The following is a 19390-nucleotide window of genomic DNA, read 5'->3' as shown; positions in this document are numbered from 1 at the left end:
TCGGTTTGCGGAGTATTTAACGCCTTCGGGTAATAACGAATAATTCATTTGTGATTCCGGTTTTTTTTTTCGGGGTGGTTCGGGTTCTGCTGCATTTTCATAGTTATATCATATCAAATATGATATTGAACTGAACATAAGAGATATTTAAAAAAAAGGGTTTTCTTTCCAGTAAACAGTAAGCTAATTATTAGTACATTTTACATGTAGATATTTCAATTGTTTTCTAAAGTAACCATATTCCATGGAAAATAGGAGTTATATATTAGCATAAAGTAATATAGCAGACAAAAAACATGTTTAACTTTGATTATGGACGTGTAGATTTCTTATGTGACATATACTATTCTTTGTTATATTCATTTAAAATATATATCGTTCGTTTAACTCACACGAAGCATCGCATATAATACATGAAATATTATAATAGCTAAAGGTATTTACATTCAACGAAATTAGTTAATGCATCACGGCGTTAAATGCACAACATGCATGTTACTTTGTGTATCTGTTTCCCTCATGAATCCGGCAACTATGGAGATATTAGTTTGTGTGACAACATTGATGCGGCCCTAAAAATAAAGTCGGCAAATATGTACAGGGCCTACGCAAAATATGGGAAAAGGTGCCAAGGTCCCGCAGGTATTTTCCAAGCTTCCTATCGTTGTGTTAATCTTCAAATGATAAACTTGCCACATTCTTGCACACCTTGCTGGAGTACATTCTGTTGCTGTTATGACTTATATTTACGCTTATGTTGAATTCTGTAAAAATCATATACCTTGATATTTGCACTTGCTTTTTGTTAATATGATTTATTTGCCTTTTCAGGAAACAATATTTACGAAATAAAACACATAAAGTTACGCTATAAAACCAGTATGTTTTTGTTTTGTCTTTGAAATGTTATTACGTCATTTTACGAACATTTATTTACCGTGATTTGTTTTAATACGCTAATATAAGAAAGGGTGTTATAAAGAAAAGAATTATGCTTTATTAATTCCATAATTTGTAAAATGCGGAATGCAAGAAAGGTAATCTACAACTGAGTGTAGGTTCAAACGGGAATATCCAACTTCCATGTATTTTATATGGTAACCCGGCCCAGCTCGACACTCCCAAAACAGTTACCCTGGAGCCGGATATTATCTTTGCATCTACAACTAGTGACAGATCTGTGGCGACTATAAACGCTGTAAACCATATAGGCTGTGGCGAACTGTAATCCTGTAGATGTTTTTGAAACGTTATGCTTCTATAAGGCTCACGTGCCAATTATTATGAATTCCATTGGTAAAATTGTTTTTCGGCCATCAGTATGGCAGCCATCTTGAATTTCAAAAAGGCTGCTGTATTGCAATAGGTACGCCTTTATATAGAAACAAACAACAGAAAAAAAGTTCATTATTTATGGTCATCTTCACAGTAAGGTCCTTCATCTGTGAAAACTTTCAAGGATATCCTTTCAATAGTATTTGAGGAGTTGGACAAACACAATTTATACTCTATATCCTATATAGCAAAAATATCAAATGGTCGTAACTGCGGTAAGAATAGTCACAGCACAAATTCCTTAATAGTCATCTGCACATCAAGCTTGCTTTGAAGCAAATCAGCCTTATACTGTTGGAGGAGTTGGACACACAAGATTTTTCTCAATATTCTATATAGCATCACTATCAAAGGACCATGTCTGCGATTAAAAAGTCACAGCAAAAGTTCCTTCAGTTATGGTCATCTGCACAACAAGCTTGTTTATTAGTGAAAGTTTGAAGCAAATCAGGCTACTGTGGGAAGAGTTTGACATATAAATTTTTGGGACGTACGGACAGCAGCAACGCTATTTGCCCCACATAAATGTGGGGGCATAGCAATATACTTTTTTAACTGTGTTAAAAATCATTAAAACGTTGTAATTCGAAAGGTATTCGGAAAAAAACCTAGGTATTGCTCCAGAAGAATTGGTAGGTGCAGTTGCATGCAACATCGCAGTACAATTAAAATCTCTCATATGTCCCTACAAGTATTCTTAAAGGGAAATACTTTTCTTCCTAGTTTTATCTATCTTTCCTTGCCGTATTTTCCTGTTTTAAGTTATTGGAACATGTCTTACCTACGAAGAACATATACATGTTTCAGTTTACTGACTTCACAAAATGAAAGGAAATCATATAAAACAATTATGGGCAGCATGTTTATTAGAAAGTTCAGAAAGATGTAGTTAATTTACAATCAAGGGAATTTAAATCTGCTTTAAACTCTCCTCTTCTACGGTCCATTTTGACAGGATCACATTCCCTTGGATACGCGGTACGGGCTTCAAACTTAAAGATCGACAGTTGACAAGCCTTTTTTTTTTTCAGGAAACTCAGCTCAAGAATCGACATCAAGGACGTTCATAATTAGTATGATATCTAAATTTGATTTACTTTATACACTTAAACTGACATCGGGGTCAATACAATACATATTTAACAGGTGACTTACGTTTGCATAATCATAAGCATCAAACAATGATTTAGTAAGGTGATTACGAAGACATCTGTAGCAGAAATAAATTATATATTATTTTAACACGACCCGTTTTCTGACGTCACAATTATTACGCCAAAACGGCATAGCGGCGCGCTGGAAAATAAACCAACAGAAAACAGGCAAATATTTTATGGATGTCGTCAAGCATGTAACTTAAAATCGTTGGTAACGTTTTAGAATCCAAATAATATATCTCATTTGGTGATTTCCTCTTGAATAAAATCATTGTTTGTCTTTCAGATGCATATTATTATATCACTCGGGCTGCTAATTCTTTCGCATCTGAACTCCAAACAATGAGTTCATTAAACGACAAATTACTGTTTCAGATATATTATTTCTTAAATAACAAATGTCAAAAACGTAGCATGACTGAAATCACCTTACATGAATCAGAGAAGAAAAGCGAAATTCAACGTGTTTCGTCAGATATGCATTGAAACCAGTAAGCCTCACTATGATCATCTGATAAATGCTAAAGGAAGATATGCATACTTGTATTTACTGTTTCTATACTATCTGTAGTACAATGTGTACATGATTCATAGAAATAATAGCAAAGCATTTCATGATAATTATAATCGTTCAAGTGTATATATGATATGTGATACATTGATAACACCCAGATAAAGTCTATATACCTATATTATAATGAAAAAAAAAAGATATACACTCATACAGTGTAGTCAGATTTAATTTCTTGAACTAGTTCAACATTCAGCATCTGTAACAAATAATGATTTCTAAAACGTTTGTAAACTATATAAAACAAATATGTGCTTTAGATAACCTCTGGATATAGGCAACTACTATAAAAGCTGTTTTATAAAGATCACTATTTTATATTCTCTTTAACTATGAATACTAGAATTTAATAGGCAAATTTACTTGTGTTGAGAGACTTTTTGTCAACAAAGACAACAGGCGGATTTTACTGACATGTGAAGTGAGACTAGAAATTAAGCTTTATCTTAGTCTGTATCTAAACTCGGATTTTAAATCATTAAAATATTTTGTTTGATTTCCATATGAAAAACCATAGAAATCATCACAAGTAGTGTAATTTTCCTGTTTATCTGACAGTATAAAACTTAAACTTAATAACTGCATAATATAGAATTCGATCGGTAATTGATAGCTTAGAGCTTTGATAAACATGCTATATATCAAGCTTCGTATAAAAAAAAATAGATTTTCTGGAAATTGTAATATAATTATACAAAATTTTATTCACATTTCAGCTGCCATTTACTGGCTCTCTGTAAAAAGACAGCTAAGTTTTGATATTCCATACTTTCTAAAAAAATATGACCATGCAACCAACAAATAATATTCAGTTACCAGCATTATGAAGCATTCAAACAAAATGTACCCGGTATATGAAACAGAACTTTGTTTTAGGGCACCTACAGGTCTAACTGATCAATGTTGGCTGTTATATTATTGTTCAAGTTTCTACATGTATGTTCATGAAGGTTTCAATGTTCAATGTTTTCAGACTGTGAACGTGTACATATATGCCTTTCTATGTAAGATAAATACTTGCCATCTCATAGACTAAAATTCTGTTAAATTTCAAATACACAGAATGAAAATATTGTTATACAAAAATACTTTTATAAAGAAAGAGGGAGGGAGAGGGAAAATCATAAGAAAACATGTTCATTTCTTTAATCTTAAGAAAAACGTTCAATACTTGTAAAAGCCGAAATCGTTATGCATATATATTATGGGTAATGAAAAGGTTAGTGAATATTATGTGTTAGATACCTTCTGATTTTCAAAACTCTTGTAAATGACGAATGTATCTCTTAAAAGTCAAGGCGAAACGTTCCGGTGAAATACGTATTATTCCTACAAGCATGTATCCGCAAAACAACTTACATGAAACGATGATGACCACAAAAGCAACTTGACGAGGAGTGGGAGAGGGGGGCGTGTGTAACAGGACTGGACTAAATATATCATTTAATTATCTCCAAAGATTGATTTCCGACACCTTACCGAAAGAAGGGAATACATGTGCCAAACTCAAGCGACAGTATTTGACTGACGCTAGCGAGAGAGAAAAAAACAGAGGAAAAATATTTCAGTGTCATTGCAGCCACTTATAGTTAGTGTTTTGAAAATAATCTACGCGTAGCTGGAAATGTTTGTTGGACAACAATTCAGACTGAGACAAGAATTTCAAATACTGTTAAACCTTTCACTTCCTGAGCTGACAAAATGCTTCGTATGAAACCGGGAAAATATTGTGCAGAAAGCCATTTTCATGTTTTAAGATCAACCATTTGTGTAAATGAAAACGATATAGCGTGTACATGGAGACCTGTTCACACGATGGCAAAAAATATTGCCTGAGCTATAAATGTTATTCTTAAGGAAGTGCCCAAATTGTAATAACGCATAAATACGTATAGGTGTCTACGGATATAGAAAAGATAATAGGTGAGGGTAGACCTAGTTTGGACCCCACATAACCCAGATTCGAACTTGACGTAGAAGTTATCAAGACAAACATTCTGATCAAATCTCTTGAGTTTCAAATTTAAACTGCGGACTTTAGAGTGTTAACAAGATTACCTTTTGATCTGGCGTACTGACCTTTTTTTACTTTACATAACTCAGTATCAAACTTGACCTAGAGATCATCAAGACAAACATTCTAAACAAAAGATAATAGGTAAGGGTAGATTTCTCGGAAGCACGGAGCACTAAAACACAGCCTCAGAGCCACGCATTTGCAAAGTAGGCCCACAACAAAAAGAAGCTGTAACGGAAAAGTATTACAGATGTGTTGCTTCAAATATCTATCAAGTACATATAAATTTATGCCAAATATAGACAGAGGGGTGGCGGGGGGGGGGGGGGGGGAAGTGGTAAGGGGTAGAAAGGAGGTGGGGGAGAAGGTTGAAGTGGAAAGTAGAACAAGGATGAATATACAAAAGGAATGCCACGTTCCTTAATCACAGTTACATTACAACGTAAACCACAATAGCACAGACATTCATGTATCAAAGATAAACGCACAGCCGCTCTCAGCTAACTAACATAGAAAAACAGACAAGTAGGATATAAGAACACTGCAGGGCACCGCTTTGGACACACCAAACACACCTACAAGCAGGAAAAAAACAATCGGACAATTACATGAAATATATGAAGCCTTAGAATAATGTACACATTTTATGAAGATTTAGAATAATGTACATATTTTATGAAGATTTAGAATAATGTACATATTTTCATGAAGATTTAGAATAATGTACACATTTTATGAAGATTTAGAATAATGTACATATTTTCCAACTACAAGAGCAATCATTTAGACATTAAATCATCTCCGCAATGTTTTATCCAAAGTAATTACTATTATTCTTTACATAACTGTGACTTATCTTCTGTTAATTACCATACTCAATTAGATCCTTTCTTATAGCATTTGCATTGCACCTGGTCCACATACAAGTTTCAAAGTTTACCAGGTTCCAGTTGATGCGGGATTCCCCCGAAACCTTCCAAATTATTTCGTGGTAAACATACAAAAAGCATTAAAAAATAAAAATACATGTCCGTTTCAAAATTTATGGCCTAATACTTTATATACATATGTATATGTAAAATCCATTGTTGGTAATAAAATGGAAACTAATTAAAAATATCTATTGTTTCATTTAAACATCATTCGAAATGATAAAAAGGATACAGTGGTAAAAGGATATTATTATTTCCCGGATTAAAAGTTTATACGTAAAAGAAAATAATCTTATATTTATTATTTACTTCATAAAACAATTTGCGTTCTTTTAAAACAGGCTCGTATGAAGCTAATGTACAATTGTGTAAAGCAATTATTGATATTCAAAAACATTATATGCGTTCGAAGATTTGCATTGTATGATACGAAGTAATATTGCTAACGTTTGAACTCTTATGACTTTAAACTTGAACGGACTGTAAACGTAGCAAATCATTATTGACGTAAGTTTTGATCTGTTTTTAAAATATTACGTCAGTTATTATTCTTTCAGTCCGTTCGTTATAAAGAATATGGATAATTACATAATTAACGTACCCTTGAATTATCTAAGAATATCCGTTGGGAGGAAAGAACACAAGCTGATTCGTTTACACGGTTAGACTGTCTGTCCATGGGATGTAATGAGTTAAATGCAACACCCGTTCACCCCCTATTACCACCTTCAGCAGAACTTGGACAAATCAATCCCCCTTTTCTATTATTTTGTTTCTTCTTATAAGATTAATGTGTTTTCCACTGGCAAATCCGGCTACATGCATACACATATACTAGTAGACAGGCGACACTCTGTATACTTAACATAGAGTAAATGATTAGAACAAAACAAGTCTGGGAGCATTTGTAAACACATTCAAAAACTTATTAGATAAATTGATAGCCATTCTTTGTGGTGAACAAGGTAGTAATGATTATTGTTTCAGGTCTGGTATGTTAGATCAATTACATTTATCTCTCCATGTGAGGAAGCCATCAGGCTGGCTTACGGATTGCCGGTGGTTCTATACAGGTGCTCGCCCGTGATAAATTGGGCACGGAGGTTCCTCCATCATCAAAGCTAAAAAGTTAAAATATGACCTACAATTGTGTCGATGCGACTTCTAATCCAAAAGAAACTAAAAACAACAAAAAATACATTTATTGTACTCTTATTTTCAGCAATAAAGGTACGTTTTTTTCTACATTGAAATGTAACTATATGAAAGTAAACATTTGCTACATGAAACGATATACTATTTTTAAGTCAAATAATATGAACATGAAAACCAATTAAGTAAACGATTAAAGATCAATTAAAAAATTCTTATGCAAAAATATCGTCTTTTGTTTATGATTCTGTAAAAATTCTGATATTTAAACTTGGACCTTACAAAGACGAACATCTCCATTTATACGCAAAGTGTCGATGCGATGGAAAGGTATTCTGTGTGCAAAGTCGAACGAAGGTTGATTGTTTATTGCTACCTGCAAACAGAAAATTCAAACGTCGGTCTTTCGAATTTTGAAATTGAAGCATTCCGTTTATGTGTTTATGTCAGAGAAAACCAAACCTTAAGAAAAGAAAGAAGAGGTTAAATTCATATTCATTTTTATTTTCATGGTTTTTATTATACAAGTATCTATAGATTCCTTGTGCATGAAACATTTTTGCTCTTTTCCATATACATGTAGTAAAAACGAACAAAATCAATAATGACCGATCATCATAAAAGCATTGAGACACGTTTCAAAATTATTATATCCTTCTTGCATCAGTTACTAGTGTCTAATTTATAGGAAACTGTGTTTAAATGAGATTGAGTACATTTTATATTTAATTCGATGGAGGTCTTATTACTAGTTTTGTGTCTAGGTCTCAGTTAGTTTAATAAAGAGTTACCTTAAAGCCGGACGACTGAACAAGAATGTTCATATCAAAGAATTCATCTGCTTGAAAAGGAAACACTCCATTCAGTGCATTTTCCTCTTTTTTCCATCCACCGTTGCGGAATGTGTTCCTGGCAATTACACCGTTGTCCAGCCTGGCGGCAATACGAAAAATTTTGTCTTGTCCATTCCCAAAAATGACTCTAAATCTATAATGATATCAAAATACAGCTGCGATAAACACTGTGTCATATTCATTGACGTTGGAAGTATGAATAAAATTCATACCTTGATTAAAAATGTAATTCTTGAATTTTCTGTAATAGTTTTATGATAACATATAGCATACTTCAATGAAGTTTTACACGAATATGGTTCTTGTAACTATCAAAACTCCTTGCAAAATGAGATAATGCAATATTGTACAATTTTACCTTTTAGTGTGGTTGATATGAGGATTTATCAACCTGTAAAAAGTGATATCGACCGAGGGTGTAGCCTTAACTTAGCTTGATATCACCTTTTAGGTCAACAAATCCTTATATTGACCTGAATAATAGGCAACACTTGTTTTATTAATTAATACAGTATTTTGAAGGTTAATTAATTTAAAAAGCGGTTGGTCATTTTTTGCAATAAATACGACCTCACATTGTACTGACGTTAAAATGCCATGGCGTCACAACTGGATCTCAATATGTAATGCTTGGCTCCACCTACGAGTCAGTACGACTTTTCCTTTTTAATCATTGAACAATGTTAGACCAATGATATAGAATAAACATGACAATTACCGTCCCGCATTCTTGGAAGGTATTCCGCTGATATAAAACATGTTTCCTGTTTCAACAGACGATAACTTATGTACGAAAGGTACTGCCTACAATGTACAATAACAATCAATTAAGAAATAATTTATAGCAAAAGAGTGTTTTAACACTTATTTATGCACGATGGGCGGTTATACGTCGGGCGGAATAACTTCAAGAGGGCGTTGCCCGATTGCAATTATTTGTACGACGTATTACCGCCCGAGTGTATTGTGTTAAAATACGGTTTTGGTATAAATTATTTCGATTCTAATATGCCCTTAATTTAAAACAGGAGATAAAATATAGTAGCGCTCTTCTGGTCGCAACAAAACTTCATTCTAGCGTAAGAGTGTTTTAACAGAGAAAAGCATATTAGAATATAAAATAAACAGTCAATGTAAAACAAACAATTGATATAAATAAACAATCAATCCAATTTCGGTGGAAAATGTTTCAATTTAACACTGTCCTCCAATGCCGAGCTGTAGCTTTATTAGCATTTTACCAAAATTATAAAATAGAAAAGTAATGGAAATCTGATAACTTTAAATCTATTTATTTATAAACTTATAATGACAAAAAATGATATTTAATTTTCCTATCGAAACAAAATAGATTACCATGCCCTGTCCATGTATAATAGAATATATAAAACGTACAGGATTGTAAATTGCTGTGCTAACGAAGTGTTGACCACCAGACGCTTTTGATAGTTGATTCTATAAAGAATGTAAAAATATATACTTCAAATATACTTAGCCAATAGTAAGATTGGGTTGAGGCTAGACAGGTCTTACAGCCAACTGGGACTGCGCATAACGGTTTATTGTTTATGGTTCTTATGGTGGCATATTTTCAGGATATGTGTGCACACCTTAGGACCCACTGGACTCCTGAGGCTGACGCGTGTAACGTAGTGTTTCTCAAAAACAGCACGTGTATGTTCCTCAATGAAAGCGTGTTTACATTCCTTCAAGTGAACACTATGTTGACCACGTTTTGGATACATTTTTGTGTTTTCCTTGGACTTTACTACTTGTCATGGAGATCAAATAGCAGTTACACGGTGGTAAATGTTATTTTCTATAACACAAACGGCTCTTGTTGTTACACTTTATGTTTTAGTGCAGTTTATGTCATGGAAGTACGCGCTTTTGCTTTCTTGAATAATTTCATATGCATACTAACTGTACAAAGAAAAAAATAATGATAGGGATATCTTGAATAAATGTCGTGACTTAGAAAGAACAAACGTTTTGTTTTCCTTTGTTTCTGATAGAAATAACATACAAAAGAATTTTTCACAGTTTATTCTGTGCGCGTATCGCACAGACAGTATGTATGTTTTCCAACGAAGTCAAATTTTTTGTGCGTATTTATCAACGAAGTCTTGTACAGATTCAGGAAATGAACATTTTGTATGTCCATACTGCCGCCTTTCATTTGGTGGAGAAAATGATGCGTTATATCACAGTGCAGCGGTCCATCCAGAGGAAAATTGTCATACATGTTCAAGACACTCACTGCGTCGAAAGTACAATATAAACAAAGGACGTTTAAATGACTTGGCCGTGATATGACATCAACAATTAATGAATGATTTAAACTGGAAAGCTATCAGTTCCAACTTCAGCGGCAGTGAAAAGTCTGTTCAAGCTTCATTTTGTTGAGGGCCTACTTTGCAAATGCGGTGGCTCTTTAGCTGTGTTTGTGGTGCTCTGTGCTTCCGAGAAATCTACCCTTACCTTTTATCTTCTGTTAATAAATTGCAAAACTTAATCAGTCCATTGCAAGTTATATACACACGATAAAAACCAAGCAGTTAATTAACTGAGGCATGATTTAAAATGGAGAACGAAAAGAGATAAATGTTCTTTGTGGAACACCGCGCCTGTATTATGTCGGGAAATTTCATGCTATCATCATGTCAGAATGCAATGTTAACTTGTCCAAACAGTGTCTTAATATGTCACAAAGCTATGTTATTTTGTTAAAGTGTCATTTGATCTTGACTAGGTTTTTAAACATAGTAACAAGATCATATTGTACTTTGATATATTAACATGGCTTTTGACATATTAAGACACTATTTGGACAAGTTGACATCTCATTTTAACATGATATCATAGTTTTTAACGTAATAAGACACTGTTTTGACAGGTTAACAACACACTCTGAGAAGATAACATGACTAGGTAACATAATAAGACACTGTTTTGACAAATTAACACCATACTTTGACATGATAACATATTTTCTAACATAATAAAACACTGTTTTGGCAAGTAAAGACCACAATCTGATATGGTAATATATGATATGAAATGTCCCGACAGTAGACAGTTGCAGCGTTCCATAGTTTTTACGAGTAAATGCAGACGACGCCGATCGACTAGACACCGGTCAACACGCGATAATTGGAATTGACATTATTAAATTGTCTTCAGTAAAAAATGCACACATTCTCTGTTAGAAACACAAACACTTTTATCGATTTAGTTTAGAAACTTACTCAGTGTTTTTCCTTAATCCAGGCATTGCAACCAAGTCTTTTAAAACCATTCGTTAATCAATGATAATTTATGTTTTGGATCTTATTAGTGGAAAACAATAGCATTACAATTACATTTCATGTGTATATTTATAGGTTTAGGTCTTGATTATCAAATTATCAAAACAATGCATCATTTCATGAAAATTGAAACACATAAAACAACTATGCATTTGCATAATCTTTATTCTAAGTTTAAAACTATATAAAATTTCCTACATTTACGCAGTGTATTCCGTGTTAATTATACTCACCGGTCAGTTGGAGGCAAGAATGTAAACACGCTTTCATTGAGGAACATAAAAAGTTTGACGGAAAAGTGTGAAATTTGGCTCAGTTATAGATCAAACTCTGTTACAATAAACGGGGTAACTACAGCTTTAAACTTGTTCGACTTATATATGATATATTTTTCAACTAAACACCAGCCTTTTTTTAGCCACTGTGTTTGCTTTAGGACAATTTCTTTCCGGTTAAATGTTAAACCACTGTTTTCCCGTAATATTATGACTTCATTTTTAACGTTACACGCGTCTGCCCCCAGTGGGACCGGAATAAAAAGTTTGACGGAAAAGTGTGAAATTTGGCTCAGTTATAGATCAAACTCTATATTTTCAGAATATTTGTATTTTTTTTTTTTTTTGGATCTGACGCTTTTGCGTTCACGTTTAAGGCACCACCTGGTGATCCCCTAATTTTCACGTCCATTGCTCGTTTTTCTTTTTTTTTTTTGTCATGATTTTACTAATATTTTGGCGTTCGATAGTGCATTGAAATGTCTGTTACAATATATGTGACAAAATCTAAGTGTATTTAGTGCATTATAAGACCGCCGATTTTATGACGCCGAATTCTTTATAACATTTGTAAGTGGAAATTTATGCATTTTGTCCTATAACTTTTTTTCCTTGCAGTCAAAGTGCTTCATTTCTTTTTTTTTGTTTTTGTTAAATAAACTTTGAAAACTTTGACAATCGTAGTTAAAAAGCGCGATGTTTTTGAGGACATTGTATCACGCCGTTTCATGAAAGACCGTTACAAGACACGACATTACAATATATTTAGCAAGCGTAGACTGTAACAATAAACGGGGTAACTACAGCTTTAAACTTGTTCGACTTATATATGATATATTCTTCAACTAAACACCAGCCTTTTTTTAGCCACTGTGTTTGCTTTATACCCCAGTCACACATACGGCGCGAATAGCTACGTCTAGCTACGGATAGAAACGTAGTAATCCGTACCGATCCGTACCTGAGCCGTACGGATTGGTACGAATTGAAACGGATTACTACTTTAAGGTACGGCTCAGGTACGGACCGATACGGATCGATACGGATTACTACGTTTCTATCCGTGGCTAGACATAGCTATCCGCGCCGTATGTGTGGCTGGGGTATTAGGACAATTTCTTTCCGGTTAAAAGTAAAACCACTGTTTTCCCCTAATATGATGACTTCATTTTTAAAAAAAATCATTAGGACTAATGTGATAAAGTTTTCCAGTTGCATATTTTTAGACATGAGACATAATCATTATATAATATGAACTTAGGTGCTACCTAGAAGGCAGAGCTCCCTTGAAAAATCACCAGTGCCCTTTGAAAATTAAAGGAGTGCTGCTGGAATCATCTGGAATTATGGACCCGTTTTAGGAAGTTTATGTTCTTTAAGATCTATTAAAATTTTAAGACTGACCTATAAATTTTGATCCAAAAACCTCTTTTTTTAAAAAAAGTTTTATCTACTGACTTGCTACTGTACAGACAGGTCTACAATGGAACCTGACATCACCAACAAAACACATGAATGACTATTTTTTACAATACTTTCAAAACCCATAATAAATATAAAAAAAGGAGAAAGAAAAAAAAAATGAAATAAAAAAGAAATTAAAAAAAGATGCTTTTGGTGAGAATCGAACTCCCGACCTTTGCACTTCAACGCAACCTCGCTAGCCACTGCACCAATGTGGAAGTACGACGTCAACAACACAAATATAAGTATATATAATAAATTTCAGTTATGGCAGCGTGACGAAAATCGTTTCGCATTGAAAATATTGTATTTTACCTTTCTTTCTTTGTAAAAAATGTATTTAGCAATAAATTCTTATTATCAGGCGCTCATTTACATTTTTATTCAACGTTCAAAAGCAGTAAGCGAAACGCTTTTGTCAACCGTAAACAGCAAGCGTCTAGTGACGTCTTACTGATTAATTACTATGAGCATTGCATACTGGAAGAAACCCGAACAACACCGATTCCAAAAACTTACCACGGATTTTCAACTCATAGTAATTCTATACACAGTTTTATTCATTTTGTTTTTCACACGTCTAACCGTAATGCGACGCTGTCGGCGCCGCTTCGCGGCGACGGTAGCTCTGCTATTATACATATAAACGGGTAACAACAACAACTTATAATATACAAATATCATATGGTAGAGTCTGTGACATTGATATTGTCAGCCCGAGGGCAGAATGTCACCCGAGGCGACATTCTGTTTCGAGAGATGACAATATCAATGTCACACACGCTGCCATATGATATTTATTTTATTATACCGAACAGAATTTAGTACATAAAATGTGTTTAATTCATTAAATTCGTCAGTTTCATCTTTAGCGCGGTAATCGCCTATGTACATATTGGAAAGTGACGTCGATACCATATGTGTACAAGGGAGGCAATCATTTGGCTAAAATATTGAAGCAGTTAATTGCCCTTATATGACATTAAAAATATCAGCGCGGTCACATGACCTGACAGTCACTTTTCGCTTGGTCACGTGACAAAGAGGTTGTAAATGTTTTTGGTAGTCAAAATATCTCTTTCTCGGGTAATGGGATTTTATCATTGTGACATTGATATTGTCATCCTGGAGATAGAATGTCACCCGAGGAGGAAGGCGAGTGGTGACATTCTGTTTCGAGGGTTGAAAATATCAATGTCACACACGCTGTTATATGATATTGATTCTATTATACCAAACAAAATTTAGTACATGAAAATGTTAAAGAATGTTTTTAATTCATTCAATTTAACAGTTTCATCTTTAGCGCGGAAATCACCTGTGTACACATTGAGTAGTGACGTCACTACTATTTGTGTACAGGGGGTGGGGGTGGGAGGGGGGGGGTGGGGGGGGGGGGAGGGGGGGTGGAGTGGGGGTGGCAATCATATAGCTAAGAAATTGAAGCAGTTAAATGCCCTTATATGACATTCAAAATATCAGCGCAATCACATGACCTGACAGTCACTTTCGCTTGGTCACGTGTCAAAAAGGTTGAAAATGTTTCTAATATTCAAAATATCTTTTTCTTGGGTAATTGATTTTTTCATTGTAGGCAAAAGAAAGGTGTAATACAAAGGTTATCAAAATTTATTTATTTAAAACATCTACTATTTCGGCAGTTTCTTAGAGTTTATTCTTTTATTTCAATTTAAAATGGGATGAAAATTCACACATTAAACATATTAAAATAATATTACTACTTAATGTAGAGTCTGCATACAGATAATAATATTGACATTCACAACTACAATTTACCAAACGATCTAGACATGTACATTTAATCGTTAAATTAATCCTAGAACACAATTGAATCATCCAGTAAGTATATAATTCTTGCACACCGGACTGACCCTTTCTCTATGCCGGCAAAACCCGTCTGCCCCTCACAATACCCCCCCCCCCCCCCCCCCCCCCCCACCCCCAAAACCCTTTGCCAGATGACTCTCGTGCTATTAATGACAACTGACGATTCATGCACTCATTATATATTGTTTTTGTAAAATACGAAAAAAAATCTAATATCTTGTTAGTTTCTAGTCTTTCGTTGATTCAAAATACGTTATTTAAGAAATAATCTATAGCAAAAGAGTGTTTTAACACTATGCACGATGGACGGTTATATGTCGGGCGTAATAATCTAACGAGGGCGCAGCCCGGGTGAAATTATTTATACGACGTATAACCGCCCAAGTGTATTGTGTTAAAACATGGTTTTGCAATAAATCATCTTGGTCGCAACAAAAACATTGAGGTCACCGCACGTTAACGAGACGTCATTGTAGCGTAATAGTGTTTTAACAAAGAAAAGCATATTAGAATTTACGGTAAGAACATTCGTTACGCTATAAACGATAAAACTAAAGTGGAAATTGTGCGTCACTGAAACGTTATGACGTCATTTTTGCTTACAGACGTTAATTTCCCACTCTTTATGTACATACTCTGCTACAGAAAGAGTGCTACAACGGAGGTATTTCTACTTTTTTTTATTCTATTATATGAAAAGATATCCTTCAGAATAAAAAAGCTTTTATGCGCAGGTTCCCTCGGGATCAGATTCGTAAACTCATGACATATATTATTAATCTGGGGCAGTCTTTGAGTGATATATGGATTGATGGAGAAAAAGAAGGATGGACAGCCGAACAGATAGTTTGGATGAACAGATGGAAAGACGGAGAAAGGGGCTGACGGACTGGTATGGATGAATACACATACAGAATTCCAGTGTAACAGGTTTCCATTCTAATCGGCACTTGCTTCAGTCATGAACACACCTACATGACATAGCTAACCGCATTACTCATAACAAGTTATTTTCATCTTGCACTTTTCAATTAAGGACATAATTTGAAGTTTACAGTTAGCAGTGCTGTATTTATTGTATATTAACTTCCACATATTAAATGCACAAGGAAATACATGTAAATGGATAATGTAATTTAACACGCGGCACAAGTATGTAAGAGATCAAGCAAATTAGTGGTGTTTTATACATTTACTGGGACGATGTCAAAGAGGTATATATGTTTTCCGTTATGGCCTATAGCTTACCAGCACGCGAACTGTCTGTGAATTTAATCAGCACGTGAACTGTTTGTAATTCCATGTGCCTTTTACAACTTTTTACCATGAAAAAAAAACAGAAACAAAGACGTAAATTTTTTTTTTTATAAAAAATGTCTTAGCCGCAACGTCGCATGGGATGTAGATCATAATTATGTATTATGAAATATTACACACTTCTACCCTTGCTGGCCATAACTGTCGCGAGTGGATGTACAACAGAATGTGTACCGTTGCTGGCAATCATGCTCACAAAGTTTCAGATCCTTACTCCAAGAAAATGTGCAAGTCCATTGTTTATGTAGTTTACCACACACTATTTTGCTATGAGGGGCCGTAAATCAGCAAAGCTTCGCAATATTTGAGCCAAGACACCAACCGTCAAATTGACTCCTAAATAACCGTCCCACAACTTTGTCGGAGGTAGGGGAGAGGTGCGGTCAAATACTCAGTAAAGCTCATCTTGATCATGACACCATCTCTGTGAGGAGATTCAGCTTCCATTATTGATACAAGTAATCAGGTCTCGACGAAATATGAGCCGCACCATGAGAAAACCAACATAGTGCATTTGCGACCAGCATGGATCCAGACCAGCCATACCGTTCGCTAACCGGTTTTTCTAATTGCAATAGGGTTTGAAAGCGAACAGTTTGGATCCTGACCGGACTGCGCGGATACGCAGGCTGGTCTGGATCCATGCTAGTCGCAGTTACACTATGTTGGTTTTCTAATAGTGCGGCTCAATTATAAAGAATCAGCAACCTGTTTAACTGAGCTATGAATATTTAAAACATACTAAGCTGCTTCTTAACACAATTCATAAACTCATAAACTTAACTATGTCTGACGACTGTCATATAAAATATACATATCTGCACATTCCAGAGCGAGGCAGACATTTACATCTTTTAAAGACCCATTTTCATTAAGTAAAAATGGTGGTTTGTTAAACAGGAGCGTCTGACATAACTGTCGTTATTCGGAATCATGTTCCTGCAAATCACAAATCCTTTTCTTCCAGTCCTTCCGTGTATTACTGTTTCGTGTGCATTATTACACATAGATGCGAAGCTTCTCGTTTTAATAAGCAGTGTGGCTACTTTAAGTAAAATATACTAAATCAGTTTTCTGTCACACCGTTTAGAATAATTATAAGAACACTACCGAGATGTAGGAAAGTTACTCTGTTACACGTAATTAACACTGTAACGTCACGGTTTCTGCAATCTAACACGTCGCGCTTTTCGGCATTTAACTACGATTTTCAAAGTTTTTTAGCAAAAAAAAAAAAAAAAAAAAAAACAACAGCAAACAAACAAACAAAAAAACTAACGAGCACATACCTTTTTCATTTAATCATTTTAAAAGGCATACCCTGCAGCAGGCGCTTTCAAAAATGAAACACTTTGACCGCATGGAAAAAATGTTATAGGACACAAACAGGAAACAAATTTGGCAAGTCTAAAACGAAAACATCCAAAGAGACTCAGTTATGTGAACCGGTGTACCCTTTTTTATCCAAACCGTTTCATTCGTGTTTCTACTACACTCAAAGTGCTGTGTCCTATTGAATATTTAGCTGTTATGTACCTTACCTATACCGTAGATTATCATCAAGTATATTCTAAACGATTAAATCAAAATAGTTTTATTTACAATAAAAACAAAATTTTAGAATGCTTGGCATGAAATTGAACTATTTATATGAGTTTAGAAGACAAGTTTAAACTCAATACCATTCAGATCGCGATTCCAGTGCAGAGATTACTTCTTTAGGCATTTGCAGGGTTATTGAACAGAGTTTAGTAACAAAATTAAAAAAAAAAACACACATAATTGTTATTGCTGTTATTTTTGTCTGTGTGTTTTATTTGAGCGGACATATTTGACAGATTCAAACACAAAGCTACCGTCGTAGTTACCATACAGTGTCCCATAAGGCTTTAAATATTAAAACCAAATGAAATAGCTGTCCCAACAGATGCTATACGCATGTACATTGTCAAAAAGGAACTGCTTTTAATACTGTACATGAACGTTACAGCCATAAAGGGAGGTAGCCAAAACAATAAACTCAAATAAACTTCTACTGTATTCATCAATATTCAACTATTTGATCAATAATAGACAAAACAATTACTGAAAATAGGATTAAACAACAAATTAACAGTTTTTGTATTCGTGACGGAAAGTGTGGCAGCCATATTGCAAGTAACGGCATTATGAATCTTTAATAGTAAAACAAATCAGTGAGAAAAGATCTATTCAATGCATTATAATGCGGACGTATTAGGGTACTAAATAGAAGGATCCGGGAGTATTTAACGTATTAACGTACGAACGTTTAACCTGTTTTAGACACATTTGCGATAGTTTTTAACAAAAATATGCCTGTTTCATATTGTATATTATTTTATAATTATATTTAAAAAGATGCATATTAAACGAATGAAATTAGATATAAATCATTACAAATGGAAAATAATAAGATGAATATATTACCGGATTGCCTGCAGAGTAAGCCATGTTTCGTTTTCTGTGAAAACACAAATCCTAGTTTAATCTTAAATACGGCTATTAATCAACAAGGTTGAAAAATAAACTTTTCTTCCGCTGTATCAGTCACTTATCTGTCGAAATCTTAAACCTTCTTCGTTTTATTTTTCCGCGTAAACACAAATCATGAAACATATGTTATGAAAGTAATAGATAAATAAAAGGTAAAACTACCATATAATTAAGACATTGTTTATTAAAAACAACACTCCTGTGACCATTATAGGTCTGACCATTGGCGTGGCCCCTGATAAATCAGATGCTCATGGTCTTTGCTTAGCACAGAAGAAAAAGAATTGAGAGCGACAAGGTGTAGTTTTCCGTGACAATGTGATACGACGTGCCTCAAATCATCCGTTCTCCCTGTGTTTTGCATAGCAGCTGTCTGTTACTTGCGAAGAGTGCTTGTATAAAATCCAGACACACTGTTTGTTGGTTAACTGACCGCAGTAACATAACTGAAATACTGCAACGGTATACCATATGTTAAATCAAAGTACTGAGAGGACTGATGGGGGCAATGTTTTGCAGTTTCAAGACTTGATGTAACCCATTCATGTCAGGGAAGTACATACAGGCATTATGTAATGCACTTGCGTGTGGCAAGAAATGGAGTGATCACAAGTTAACAGTGCACAGCAATAAAAATTATTAACTT

The 19390-nt window shown here is 34.3% G+C and overlaps 1 protein-coding gene across 2 annotated transcripts; it reads right to left on the bottom strand.

The window, feature by feature from the left end:
• Positions 1-7199: 7199 nt before the first annotated feature.
• Positions 7200-18806, bottom strand: LOC123540807 (galectin-4-like). 2 transcript variants are annotated; one of them, XM_045326104.2, is made up of 5 exons: positions 18679-18806; positions 9375-9473; positions 8737-8822; positions 7956-8151; positions 7200-7540 (listed from the first exon to the last, which is right to left on the bottom strand). In XM_045326104.2, exons 1-5 carry the CDS (start codon positions 18700-18702, stop codon positions 7430-7432), a joined length of 516 nt encoding a protein of 171 aa, XP_045182039.2. In that variant the 5' UTR covers positions 18703-18806; the 3' UTR covers positions 7200-7429. The 2 variants fall into 2 exon arrangements, with proteins under 2 accessions (XP_045182039.2, XP_045182042.1); XM_045326107.2 differs by having other exon boundaries at positions 9414-9473; positions 18679-18793.
• Between the last annotated feature and the right edge of the window lie 584 nt (positions 18807-19390).

The sequence above is a fragment of the Mercenaria mercenaria genome, chromosome 16 (genome assembly GCF_021730395.1).
Source record: "Mercenaria mercenaria strain notata chromosome 16, MADL_Memer_1, whole genome shotgun sequence".
Lineage (NCBI taxonomy): Eukaryota > Metazoa > Mollusca > Bivalvia > Venerida > Veneridae > Mercenaria > Mercenaria mercenaria.
This window is presented reverse-complemented; position numbering and strand designations above follow the sequence as displayed.

Excerpts from the sequence above, each read along its gene's own strand:
- LOC123540807 (XM_045326104.2), bottom strand. The coding sequence starts at position 18,702 with ATGGCTTACTCTGCAGGCAATCCG. Across the intron at positions 9,474-18,678 it reads CTTACTCTGCAGGCAATCCG|AATCAACTATCAAAAGCGTC; the intron begins GTAATATATTCA and ends CATTCTTTATAG. Across the intron at positions 8,823-9,374 it reads TTATACATGGACAGGGCATG|GCAGTACCTTTCGTACATAA; the intron begins GTAATCTATTTT and ends TGTACATTGTAG.